Source organism: Ctenocephalides felis, unplaced genomic scaffold (assembly GCF_003426905.1).
Source record: "Ctenocephalides felis isolate EL2017-DRISC unplaced genomic scaffold, ASM342690v1 CF-g0.4_SCAFFOLD_03573, whole genome shotgun sequence".
In the NCBI taxonomy this organism is placed as follows: domain Eukaryota; kingdom Metazoa; phylum Arthropoda; class Insecta; order Siphonaptera; family Pulicidae; genus Ctenocephalides; species Ctenocephalides felis.
This window is the reverse complement of record NW_020539727.1, coordinates 18524078-18538768: the sequence shown is the minus strand read 5'-3', so window position 1 is coordinate 18538768 and position 14691 is coordinate 18524078. Positions and strand designations below refer to the sequence as shown.

General features: G+C 26.7%; 1 protein-coding gene across 1 annotated transcript; it reads left to right on the top strand.

The window, feature by feature from the left end:
- The first annotated feature begins 7578 nt into the window (after window positions 1-7578).
- Window positions 7579-9051, top strand: LOC113389704 (tigger transposable element-derived protein 1-like). The gene has a single exon (XM_026626719.1). The coding sequence runs from the start codon at window positions 7579-7581 to the stop codon at window positions 9049-9051; it is 1473 nt and encodes a 490-aa protein (XP_026482504.1).
- Window positions 9052-14691: the final 5640 nt, after the last annotated feature.

The window sequence follows — 14691 nt, the reverse complement described above, 5'->3', positions numbered from 1 at the left end:
ATATATTTTCTTCATTATTGTAAGTTTTTAATTGTTAAAAATAGATATATAAGTGTGTATGTATATTTGTATGCATGTATATATGTATGTATATATGTATGTATTAATGTAAGTATGCATGTGCGTATGTATGAATTAAAAAAAAATGTCTAAAGTAACAAACAAATTGATTTCCTTTATAATTATAAGTTTTTAATTAAAAGAAATAATTTTATATGTGAATGTATGTATCTACATGTATGTATGTATATATATATAAATTTTACAAAAATATTAACAATTTTATAATGTAACAAACAAATTTATTTCCTTCATAATTATAAGTTTTTATAGTCAGAAATAATTTTTAATGTATGTATATATGTATGTATGTATGTATGTATTATTTTAAGTATGTATGTGTGTATGTATGATTACAAAAATATTAACAATTTTCTAACGTAACAAACAAATTTATTTCCTTCATTATTGTAAGAAATAATTTTTAATGTATTTAATAATTTTCTAATGGAACAAATAATTTTATTTCCTTCATTATTGTAAGTTTGTATTATAAGAAATAATCTTTAATGTATGTATGTGTATGTATATGTATGTATGTATGTACATTTACAAAAATTTTAGTAAATTTCTAATGAAACAAACAAATTTATTTTCTTTATAATTGTAAGTTTTTTATTGTAAGAAATAATTTTATATGTATGTGTGTATGTATGTGTATATGTATGTATATATGTATTTATACATTTTTCTAAAGTAACAAATTGATTTCCGTAATAATTATAAGTTTTTAGTTGTAAGAAATAATTTTAAACGTGTGTATGTATGTTTGTACGTTCGTAAGTATATTTTCATGTATGTACATATATGTAGGTATGTATGGAAGGATTTGAAACGATATTTGATATAAATAAGGATTTGATATGAGGATCTCTAAAGGATATTAAATTAAAATTAAAATGTTTATAAAATGTATTATTAATGTTTATACTTAAAAATGTATATAAGGATACTTATAAATTGTTTATATTTTTAAGATGTAAATGACTCAATGAATAAACTGTATTTTATGTCAGAAAAAAGTCTTTCAACATATATATATATACATATATATATATACATATATATACATATATATATATATAACATTTTTAAAATTTCAATTACTGTATTATTATAACAATTTTATTTAAGAACTTTTACTTACGAAAATTATTTTCAATTGAAATTAATTACAAATATTATAATTGGTATAAATTGCATTGAAATTTATTTTATTTAATATTAAAGTAGATTTATTTTATTTAGATATTTATTGAACAATGAAGAAAATCGTAAAATATAAGTAAATAATATTTACTTATATTCCACTTATAATCGTTATAATTTGTTATAATTATTATAATATTTTAAGAAAAGTTGGATAAGCAACTTTAATTAAAAAACAAATGAAGTTATTGTTGCAACTTGCAAGAGTATGTTATTATTAGTATTGTAACTACAATTCTATAAAGTACAATACTAATATTAAATGCAATTGAAAATATTAAAGAAAGTGTAAATATTATAAAGAAAATTTATAGAACATGAAACTACAAACAAATCTACTTACTACAATTTAATCATAATTAAATAATATTCAAGTAAATCATCCTATTAAACGTAATTGAACATCAAAATCGTTTGACATTTGACGTATTAGCCACCGTCCATTGTTTTATTCAAATTACGCTTCTACAAACATTTTCAAATTAAAAATGTAAAGTTTGTACGCGATTTTGAAATAATCTCACCTTTCTGACTATCTCTGAGTTGGCACGAATTTTTCAAGACTAAGACTGGTCAAATCGGTTTGGCCGTTTTCGAGTTTTAGCGGATCATTTTATCGAGCTCCATTTTTATATATAAGAAGATTATAACGATTTGTATTTTTGTTAATCTTACTTCAATATTTATAACAAATTATAATGATTTCTATTTTTCTCAATCTTCCTTTGTTAAACAATTTGTATTTTTGTTACTCTCGCTTCAATCATTATAACAATTAATATTGTTATTATCCCTATAATTACGACAATTAGTATTACTTTTACACTCATACCATTAAATATGTTTTTTACTACGGTATTGATATTGTTACACTTAACTTTATAGTTAGTATTGTAAAAATTAAAAGCATTTACATTTTTTTTTTAAATAAAACATTTCTATGCATTTTTTTAAGTTTTTTGCGTATTCTTTTATTTTTTTACATGTTTTTGTTTATTTTTTTATATTACTAATTTTTGCAAATAAAAAATAATTACATACATTTTTTTTCAAAAAAATTAAGCATTTCCTTGCAGTTTTTAATATTTTTTGCTCATTTTTTTATTTTGTTACATATTCATTCTCATTTATTTTTTAATACATTTCTTTAAAAAAATGAGAAAATTACATACATTTTATTAATTAGACATTTTTATACATTTTTTATATAATTTTCACGCATTTTTTTGTATTTTCACATGTTTGTTAAATTGTGTAGATTTTTACAATTTTTTCTTAAGATAGAACCCATTAATTTTTCATTTTTAAAAATTCAGAAACGTTATTAAACGGATAGCCATACTAGAAACTCAAAATACCAATTTTTTTGAAATGTTAACATGAAAATGCACTTTATATTAATTTTTAATTATATACTCATTGGCATTTATAAAACATTTTCTAGGATATATTATTTTTTAATTATGTTATTTCAATTCAGAACCTAAATTTGGTATCGATCAAAGTGACATTTTGTCGAATAACATTTTCCCAGTTATAATTTCCCAGAATTTATCGAAGAATAGATAGTATTATATAAAAGTACGGGGTTAAAAAGGTCCACCACCGATGTGTCAAACACCAGTAAAGTTGAGCATTGTTTAACAACAATATTTGAAAGTAGAGGAAAAAAGATGTATAACTAGCTGTAACCTTGATTCTCATGACTTTGCTATCGGAAGAGAAACGGTAATCTTTGAAAATCCATAATAAAAGTATTTTCTTCCGTTGGTAGTTTTTTTAGCATTAGTTAAACATATAATTATTTTGAAAAATGCCTTCAAAATTAAAATAAGACATTAAATATGTTTGCCAGCTGGCCGTTCTAAGTTACCCCGCCTATAGGGTAAAAAGGTCTAGACAGTTAAGGTTTAGAAAGAATATACATTACTTAGCAAAACAACGTTTGCCGGGCTCAGCTAGTAATTTACAATTTTATTATTCCACTCTTATTTTTTCTACTGGTCATCAATATATTATTACCATCAGATCATCGGAGTGCGGTCGTCGTTGCAATTGACCGAAAACCGAGCGGATTGGAATCACAACACAAGATTCATATCCCGAACTCATCATCTGGTAACAGTGGATCAGTAATGACCCTACTGATGACAAATTTGCCGGTACCGAAGTGGTATGTTATATACTAGCATTAGTGGTATTGCAGAACGTTTGTTCGAACTGTGGGAGCGATGTGGCGCTATCTTGTAACGAAACGACGAGGTAAAGGAGATATGAGTTTAATTCTAATTTTAGTTCGATAACAAAAATACAAATGGTTATAAATATTGAAGTAGGATTAACACAAATGCAAATCGTTATAAATATTGAAGTTAGATTAACAAAAATAGAAATTGTTCCAATTTGTTATAAATATTGAAAAAAGATTAACAAATATAAAAATATTTATAATTTGTTATGACTATTGAATTGATAATAAGTGGCATAAATAACTTTTATTAAGCAGCAAATAAAGATGTTAAAAATTATAAGAGTATTTATTATAATTAGTATTGTGACTGCAATACTAACTGTTACAAATACCGTTATAAGTATAAGCTATATTACGACAATACTAACTATTATAACTTGATAATAACAATATTGAAATAAAATTAACAAAAATAGAAATCGTTATAATTTGTTATAAATATTGAAGTAAGATTAACAAAAAGACAAATCGTTATAAATATTGAAGTAAGATTAACAAAAAGACAAATAGTTATAAATATTGAAGAAAAATGGACAAATATAGAAATCGTTATTATTTGTTATAAATATTGAAGTAAGATTAACAAAAATACAAATCGAAATAATTTGATATAAATATTGAAGTAAGTTTTCACAAAAATACAAATCGTTATAATTTGTTATAAATATTGAAGTAAAATTAACAAAAATACATATCGTTATATAATTTGTTATAAATATTGAAGTAAAATTAACAAAAATAATAATCGTTATAAATATTGAAGTAAGATTAACAAAAATACTTTTATATAAGATTATTTGAGTCGCTTATTTTAGTGAGTTTTGTAAAAAAAATGTTGATGGTATATAAGTTGTTTGTTTAATTATATTTTGCTGTTAGAACGATAAATATATAATTAATTCAATATTATAAATATATTATAAATATATTGATAAGTTTCGACTGAAAGTGCTAGCCTTTATTGCAGTCTTAAATTTTTTTAAAGTAAAAATAAGATAATGAACAATTTATATGCAAGAACTTATTTTAATACGTAGGAAAACATTAATAATTACTTATATATTAAATATTTTTTTTATTTTTCGTAAAATTTTATTTCAATATTTAAGTAATTCTTTAAATAAAGAAGAACTTGAGAGAAAATGTCATATGGAGTGCTAGCAAAATATATAACGAATTGCCAAACGATATTAAGATGACCAATGATGACGATACATTTAAAAGAAAAATAAAGAAATACTATAAGGAAATTGAAGACAAATAAGACTGAAGAGTTATATATAAAGATATTTCAATTATAATAGATATTATATGAATTAAATAGTCAAATGAAAGGTATATATAAAATATGAAAACTGTTTTTCATAATCTCTCATACCAGGCACCTCTGCCTGACTGAGATATGAAAATAATGTATATATATATATATATATATATATATATACATATATATATATAATAAATAAAAAAAAAGATTTCACAAAAATAGAAATCGTTATAAATATTGAAGTAAGATTAACAAAAATATTTTTATTATTATTTGAGTCGCTTATTTTAGTGAGTTTTGTATAAAAAATGTTGATGGTATATAAGTTGTTTGTTTAATTGTATTTTGCTGTTAGAACGATAAATATATAATTATTTTAATATTATAAATGTTTGTTGAAGGAGATTTAATATAGCGGAGAATTGTTTTGGTTTAAATAAATAGAATTTAAATTTATATAAATATAAAATTTTGATTTTAAAATATGTATCATATGTTTTTATTATATATTTGGAAAGTATTTTATTATAAAATTGATAAGTTTCGACTGAAAGTGCTAGCCTTTATTGTAGTCTGTCTTAATTTTTTTTACAGAATTAACAACTTATATGCAACAATATCGTTTGAAAATTATAAGTAAAAAGGTTTTGAGAACTTGCTTATTTTAATACATAAGAAAATATTAATAATTACTTACATATTAAATAATTTTCTTCTTTTCCTAAAATTTTATTTCAATATTTAAGCCATTGTACAACATTTGATATAGTAAATATTTTGTTATAAATATTTTTTTATTAATCTCCGTTTGCGTTAAATGCTGAATTTTTCACCTTTGGAAGAATAAAATTAGATGAAAGTGGCATTTTTCCTAAAGGCAAGTTTCAAAAATTTAAGTAAATGAATTAAGTAAATTTAAGTGTATAAACTTCCTGATACGTGTAATAATTGACTATCAACCCAAATTGAGATTTGGATATTTAGACACAATTTTCAACTGTTTATTTCGAAAATAAAGATTTTGCTTTCAATAAAAACTATTTCATGCATTTTTTTTCTCGATATATTTCAAGCTAAATTATATGTATTATATAGCTTTTAAATATTTAAAATCGGACCAGCCGTTTTAGAGAGAATGATGATGAAAGATCTAATTTTTATCAAATTGAATTAGCCCTATAATTTATTTAAGTTATTGTATTAATATAAATTGTTTTTATTTAATTTCCCTATTAAGAATTATGATAGGAACTTTACGAGGATTAAATAACTTTTATTTACAAAAAATTCTTACTTATTCACAGACTTTTTACAATTTTGAACTCAAACGATTCAGAATGACTTGAAACATCGGATTTTGTGGCGAAAACAAACTTCTCCTTCGCGAGGTAAAAAATAGTAAAAATGTTAAAATTTTAATAAATTGTAAAATATAAAAAAATGAGAAACAAATATAAATAAAATTTATAGAAATGTCTATTTTTTTAAATATTTGTGTAAACGTTTTTAATTTTTGTTCAAAAATTGTAAAATAAGACTAAATGCAAACATTAAAAAATGTGCAAATATTCATAAATATATAGATGGAACTCTTTTTTTATAAATAAATTGTAAACATGAAAAATAAATGACAACATTTGGAAAAAAATTATAAATGTTATAAAAAAATAGGAATATTTAATATTAAAATGTGTATAATTTTTAAAACCCTAAATTTATAAAAAATAAAAATAAAAAAATAAAAATCAAAAATAAATAAATGTACCCAAAAATGTGGAAGCATAAAAAATGTAAAAATATTAGAAATGATAAAAATATAAAATATGAAATATAATTAAAATGTATAAAATAATTAAAAAAACATGAAAAATATGGAAAAATGTGCAAAAATGAAAAGAGAAATTAATGCCAATTTTTTTAAAATACATAGATGTGTTGTTCCCATTTTTTTTTTCAATGTAATAACATAGAAAATAAATAAAACTATTAAAATATCAAAAAATATAAAAACAGAAGTGCCTAGTTTTTTTTAATATGTAAATGTTTCTATTTATTTAAAAAAAATATGTGTAAACCTTTGTAATAAATTCCAAAAGAAAAACAGTTTACTTTGTATGTGTGTCATCATATTTTATTTTTTATATATGTTATTATATATTTATTTTGTACGTTTCGACACTGTATGTGTGTCATTATTCAGCATATTTTTACAATTTCTAAAAGATACAAAGTTTTTAAGAAAAATTAAATATATTATAAGACTTAAAATAAGATATATAAGTAAAAAATGTATTCATATGGTATGTATTCATTTTTTACTTGTATTATAAAAAAATAAGAAAATGTACTTGTAAATAAAATTATCTTTGAAAATATAAATATACTGAATGATGACACACATACAGAGTCAAAACGTGCAAAATAAATATTAATAAAGTTCAAATATTAATTATCTTTTATTTCGAATATTTGGTTGCAAATAAAAATTTCAACAATATATATATATATATATATATATATAAATATAATATATATATATATATATATATATATTTAATTTTCCCAAAGTTTGACATTCACTGTTCATAAAAACGAGTTTAAACGAACGACTTCGCTTAACGAGCGAACTTATGCTTCGCACAACGAGTGGGGGAACATTCCACGTCGTTATCAGTCGCACTGCGCACTCAGACGCGCGGACACATTTTTAGTTTTTATTAAAAATAAAATAAAATAAACCAAATACATCATAAAGTAAAAACACAATAAAATAATTAAAAGTTCTTTTATCATGGCTGCATCAAAAAAATCCCAAGATTCCATCCACAAACGCCTGAAAATAACCATCGAAATGAAGCATCAGATTATAAAAGATCGAGAACGTGGCTTGAGCGTTACCGATTTGGGCCGAATCTACAATCGTCCTACGTCGACAATTTGTACGATTCTCAAAAACAAGGATAAGATAAAGGATATAGATGCTTCTAGAGGAGTCACCAGGATATCTGCACAAAGATTACGAATCCTGGACGACGTGGAAAGAAGCCTTTTGATCTGGATCAAGGACAAACAGTTGCAAGGTGATTTGGTGAATGAGAATGTGATTTGTGAAAAGGCCAAGCAGATTTTTGCAGAACTTGTGCAAAAGACACCTGATGTCGACCAGGAAGGTTTCAAAGGTAGCCGTGGTTGGTTCGAGAAATTTAAAAGACGTACAGGCATTTGCAGTTTTGGTGAAGCCTCTAAAGCTGATACAACAGCTGCTGATAAGTTTATCAAAAACTTTAAAAAACTTTGTGCTGAATTCGAGCCTCAACAAGTCTTCAACTGCAGTGCCATGAGTTTGTTGTGGAAAAACATTTCTAAAGCTGACGACATCAAAACTGCAAACAAAGATCGTTTGTCCTTGCTTTTTTGTGCAAATGCCAGTGGTGATTTTAAGCTCAAACCACTACTTGTGTACAACTCAGAAACACCAGCAGAATTTCTAAAACACAACATTGACAAAAACAAACTTGATGTCATGTGGAGGAGTCACAGAAAATCTCATGTGCAACCAGAATTGTTTGCAGACTGGTTTGAAGAAGTTTTTAGACCATCTGTACACCTGTACTTGGTGCAACAAAATTTACCAGTCAAAGCCTTACTTGTACTAGATTCAAATTTAAGCACAAACTTACCAAAGGATGACAAAATTTATATTTTGTCCTTACCACCAAATACTGCACCTCTGGTACAACCGATGGACCAGACGATTTTACCAACTTTTAAGCAACTTTACACCAAAGAATTGTTAGATCACTGTTTGCTCATGGCCAAAAAATCTAAAGTCACCCTGGATGAATTCAGCAAAAACCACTTCCACATCGTAATGTGTCTTACTATAATCAAAAAAATTTGGACAGAATTCCCTAAAACAACCCTGACCTCAGCTTGGAAAATTCTTTGGCCAGAAATAATTGTAGAAAACGATTGGGAAGAATTTGAATCTTTACCCGTAGAACCTGTTATTGATGACAGGGTCACCAATAATGAGGAAGATTTAGATATTAAGGAAGAACTCAATGAAGATTATGCTCTAGAATCTGACAAAGATGATTTACTACCATCTTCTGATGAGATACAAGAAGTGTTAAATGCTTGGCAAATTGTGGAGAATTTTGTAGGGAAATATCATCCTAACCAAGAGGTTGCTATGAGTGCTGTGAATTTGTTCAACTATAATGCTGTTTCCCATTTTCGTGAAATTTTGGAACGTCGATAGTGAAAAATATTTGGAAATTTTTACTAGTCCATTCATATAAAAGATGTTGGTTTTTTACTTGTTTTACATATAATTTTATGTTTAACAAAAATATGAAATAATTAGTGTAAAATTATTCATGTGCTGTGAATTTGTTCAACTATAATTCTGTTTCGCATTTTTGTGAAATTTTGGAACGTCGATAGTGAAAAATATTTGAAAATTTTTACTAGTCCATACATATTGTTCGGACGTCTTTTCATTTTATTATATTGGCCATGAAAGTTTACAAAACTTCAGAGCATTAAGCTTTATACGGAATGGTTGCTACCCCTGGTAGAGAGGGGGTAGCGGAGTGTTTCAAAGGAACTAGTTGTTCTGTTCTAAAAGTGAAGCCGACTTAAACACATGTAACTAACCTATACGCATAAATATATTTTTCTTCATTAATACTTAATAATACATCAGTTATTGTGATTAGAACTGCAACAAATACAGAATATAAAATTAAATCAGTTTTTTAATACAGTCCACAGCGACAAAGGTTAAATAATAACCTAACAACCTGAGTGATCGAAGAAGAAGAAGAGTTTTAGTAAATTCTTGAAATACGCACAAATAAACATTTTGGTACTTCGACCCGTATCGTGAATTACAAGCAGTTAATTAAAGTACAATAGTGATAACAAATTTCTAAGTGTTGTGAAGAAAAAACATTCCAAAGCGGCTAAACTTTAAAACCACGTGGCGGTCAGACCAGAGCAAACAAGGGAACGAAAGCTGAGGACAATTACAACATCTACACACCTGTATTACAAGTAAGTCTGTTTTCATTCCTTTCATAATTCCCAATAATTTCACATATTGCTCGGTTGTGTTTAATATTGTATTCACAAAATGGCGGAACTTAAAGCGAAGCGTGGATTCATTAAATCCAAATTGACGCGAGTGCAAAATTTTGTAAATTCATTAGATTCCACAATACTAGATGAAAATATAATTATTGAATTAAATACCAGACTTGAAAAGATATTACCAATTATTGATGAATTTGAAACGATACAATATGAAATTGAATTAATTGAGGGTGTATCAGAAAGCGATAAGGAATCTTTCGAAAGTGATTATTATAGAACAATAGCTAAATTAAAATTTATAATTCAAAATTTCAATGACACGAAAAAATGTAAAGACGATCAACAAACAATAGGGCCGTCTAGCATTGATTCGTATACAAATATCAAAAATATTAAATTACCAACAATTAAACTTCCCACGTTTGATGGAAGTTACGATAAATGGTTAGAATTTCATGATTCATTTAACGCTTTGGTGCATAGCGACAATACTTTAAGCAAAATTCAAAAATTTTATTATTTAAAATCATCATTAGAAAAAGAGGCCAAAAATAGCATTGCAGCTATAGAAGCATCCGATTCTAATTATGATATAGCATGGCAAATTTTAAAAGACAGGTTTGAAAATAAACGGTTAATCATACATAATCACATAAAGGCAATTTTTGATAGTCCGAAATGTAGTCGCGAATCTCATTCAGAATTAAGAACGTTATTAGAAACGATTTCTAGGCATCTACGCTCATTAGAGTCATTAGGCGAACCCACAGATAAATGGGACACAATTATTATATTTATATTCACAAATAAATTCGATACGCGTACGTTACGGGATTGGGAATCCTTTACCTGTAGCAAAGACAAGCCGACGTTGACAGATATTAATAATTTTATTAAACAAAAATGTGATATGTTAGAAAAATTATCCACAAATATTAGTAGTAAACCTTTTCCTAATAATATTAATAAATCTTTGGCTCAACACACAAAATACAAGAGCACAAATAATAATCATAATCCATCAATTAATTATCTGTCAACGGGGCGGCAAACTTGCTATTTATGTGAAGAAAATCACTCTTTATATTACTGTAAGCAATTCAAAGCGCTATCTATTAATGATAGGATAAATAAAATCAAAGAATTGAATTTATGTATAAATTGTTTCAAGCGAGGGCATAAGGTAGACGTTTGTTTGGCATTTCCGTGTAAAATATGCAAAATGAAACATAATACATTGGTTCATTTTGAAGAGACTAATACAATTCCTAGCACATCGGGTTCAAATATGACGGTGGCTAATTATTCGACGAAAAATATTAATACAAAATTACAGCCACAAGTAATTTTAGCAACAGCTGTTATAAAAGTAGAAAACTCGTGCGGGGAGTTCATAGAATGTCGGTGTCTTTTAGATTGCGGGGCACAGAGTAATTTTATTACGGCAGATACCTGCAAAAGGCTAGGTACAAAAACTAGACAAAACAAATTACACAGTTATGGGCGTCGGGCAGATAGAGACCAATATTCGGTTCTCAACAAATGTTAATTTTAAATCTACAAATAACTCATTTAAATCCAATATAAATTGTTTAGTGCTAGAAAAAATAACAGAACCACTTCCATTAGTTTCCATAGGTAACAATTTTAAAATTCCGACAAATATTTTCTTAGCTGATCCGGAATACAATAAGACGCGGAATATAGATATACTTTTAGGGGCTGATATGTTTTGGAAACTTTTATCGGTAGGTAGAATTAAATTAGGTGATAACGCACCGTTTTTACAGAAAACTTTATTAGGTTGGATATTAGTAGGGTCGTTTTCTCCGAATTGCACATATTCAAAAAATTCAAAACATTCAACAAATTTATTGGCATTAAATAATTATAATATTAATCAACAATTAGAGAAGGTTTCCGAAGTAAAAGATATTAAAAACAACAATTATAAAAAGTTAACAAAACACGAAACATTTTATGAAAATCGTTTTATAACAAATTTCAAACGCGATTTTACAGGTAGATTTATAGAAAAAATTCCTTTTAAAAATAAATTACATTTAGAAGACTTGAAAACTCGTCACATACAAAGATTTATGTCACGTAAACATAAATTCCAAGAGAATAGTTTATTAAAAATTAATTGTGTAAATTTTATTAATGCATATAGTAAGTTAAAACATATGTCTGATGTTAGTAATTTTAATATTAAGTCAAATAGTCAATATTTCTTGCCACATCGCACAGTAAGGAATAAATATAGTTTAAAAACAAAAACGAGAGATGTTCAAAGTTCGGGAAAGTCTTCAAGCGGCTTGCCAATGTGTGATGTTCATTATACGGGAACGTCAATTCGAAATGACTTATTTACAAAAATGTTAAGATTTAGAATGCCTACATATGCTTCATTAGGCGATACTTCAAAAATTTATCGGCAAATAATAATTAATGAAACGGTAGACAAATCCAACAGATAATTCAAAAACTTGTGAATTAAATACGGTCACATATGGTACAGCACCTGGATCATTTTTTAGCTATACGTTATCTTAAACAATTGGCAAAATAAAAAAAATTTTATTCTTCTGCTTACAACACACATAATTAACATAGATTTTATTTAAATGACTTTATGCTGCCTCAAAATATTACAATTTTGAATTCTTTAGATAATTTAAATTTTAATGACAAAACATACCAGAAACAAGAGCAATTAATTTATTAGTCACCAATGTAGAATTTGATTTATTTTCTCGGTTTTCGACATTGCGAAAATTACAATCAACAATGGCATATGTAAATAGATTTATTACGAATTGTAGACTTAAAAAGGATAAGTATAAACGGAAGTTTGGACCACTTACAACACAAGAATTAGATCAAGCTTTTAAAGTATTGATAGTAATTGCACAAAAAACAATCTTTCCAATTAGATTATAAGAATCTTGTCAATTCTAAATCGCTCAGTAAAGAGAGCAGAATTTTATGTTTAAATCCTTTTATGGATAATTCGAAAATTATACGAGTAAGCGGTCGATTAAAAACAACAAATTATTCATTTGATAAAATTCATCCTATAATATTATGCTCAAAACATAAATTAACTACGTTAATATTACACCAGAGCATCACCGATTACTTCACTGTGGTGCTCAACAACTTCTCGCAAGTATTAGAGAACGATTTTGGCCAATTTCTGGACGTAACGCTTGTAAAGAAATTATTCGGAAATGCGTTACTTTTTCAAAGCAAAACCATCGTCAAATGATTATCTAATGGGAAATTTGCCTAGTAGTAGAGTTAATCAAGATTTTCCATTTAACAATGTCGGCCTTGATTATGCTGGACCGTTTATTATCAAAGATCGAATAACACGCGGTGCCAAATTTATTAAGGTTTATATTTGTATTTTTATTTGCATGTGCACCAAGGCTATTCATTTGGATCTGGTCTGCGATTTATCGACAGAATCCTTTTTACAAACATTAAAACGATTCATTGCTAGAAGAGGTCTTCCTAGTAATATATTTTCGGACAATGCAACACATTCGTTGGAGCAAACAATCATTTAAAAGATTTATATAAATTTTTATTGGAATCTAACGAAGAGATTAGAAGCAAATTAATAAGTCAAAATTAGCTGGCATTTTATACCAGCTAGATCTCCTCATTTCGCGCGGACTGTGGGAAGCTGGAGTAAAAAGTTTAAAATACCATCTTCGTAGGGTGTTACGCGAGACAAAATTATGTTACAATTCAATGTATACATTATTAACACAAATCGAAGCAATTTTGAATTCTCGTCCGTTAACTCCCTTATCCTCTGATCCATCTGATCTCAATCCACTAACTCCAGCACATTCCTGATCGGCAGATCATTAACATCACTTCCAGAAAATTCACTTTCCCACATCCCAGAAAACAGACTAACAAAACTCAGCATCTTGAAAAGCTAAGGCAGCATTTTTGGACAAGATGGCACAAGGAATATCTAGGAGAATTACAATCACGGACCAAATGGAGAAGACCAATGGAACAAGATAATCTTATAGGCAAACTGGTGCTTATAAAAGATGACAATCTACCACCATTAAAATGGCGTCTTGGACGGATCACAGATATACACCCAGGCAATGATGGTGTCGTACGGGTTGTTACACTGAAGGGCCCCAATGGAGAATTAAAAAGGGCACTAAACAAAGTGTGCATTCTACCAATCAATAATGAAATATCTTAAGTTTTATATAATATTAAGAAATATAAGTTAAATAATTTTAGATTAGATTGTCATGCAAATCACTATTACATTGTTAATCAATTTTTATACTCGTAAAATCTTTATACAATTTTTATACTTAATGTTAGTTCAAAATCGCTATGTTTATATTTTTAAAAGCTGTAGCTTTTCAAGGCGGCCGGCATGTTCGGACGTCTTTTCATTTTATTATATTGGCATGAAAGTTTACAAAACTTCAGAGCATTAAGCTTTATACGGAATGGTTGCTACCCCTGGTAGAGGGGGGTAGCGGAGTGTTTTAAAGGAACGAGTCGTCTGTTCTAAAAGTGAAGCCGACTTAAACACATGTAACTAACCTATACGCATAAATATATTTTTCTTCATTAATACTTAATAATACATCAGTTATTGTGATTAGAACTGCAACAAATACAGAATATAAAATTAAATCAGTTTTTTTAATACAGTCCACAGCGACAAAGGTTAAATAATAACCTAACAACCTGAGTGATCGAAGAAGAAGAGTTTTAGTAAATTCTTGAAATACGCACAAATAAACACATA

What these genes read in the sequence shown, in the direction of transcription:
- LOC113389704 (XM_026626719.1), top strand. Translation starts at nt 7,579, where the DNA reads ATGGCTGCATCAAAAAAATCCCAAGATTCCATCCACAAACGCCTGAAA.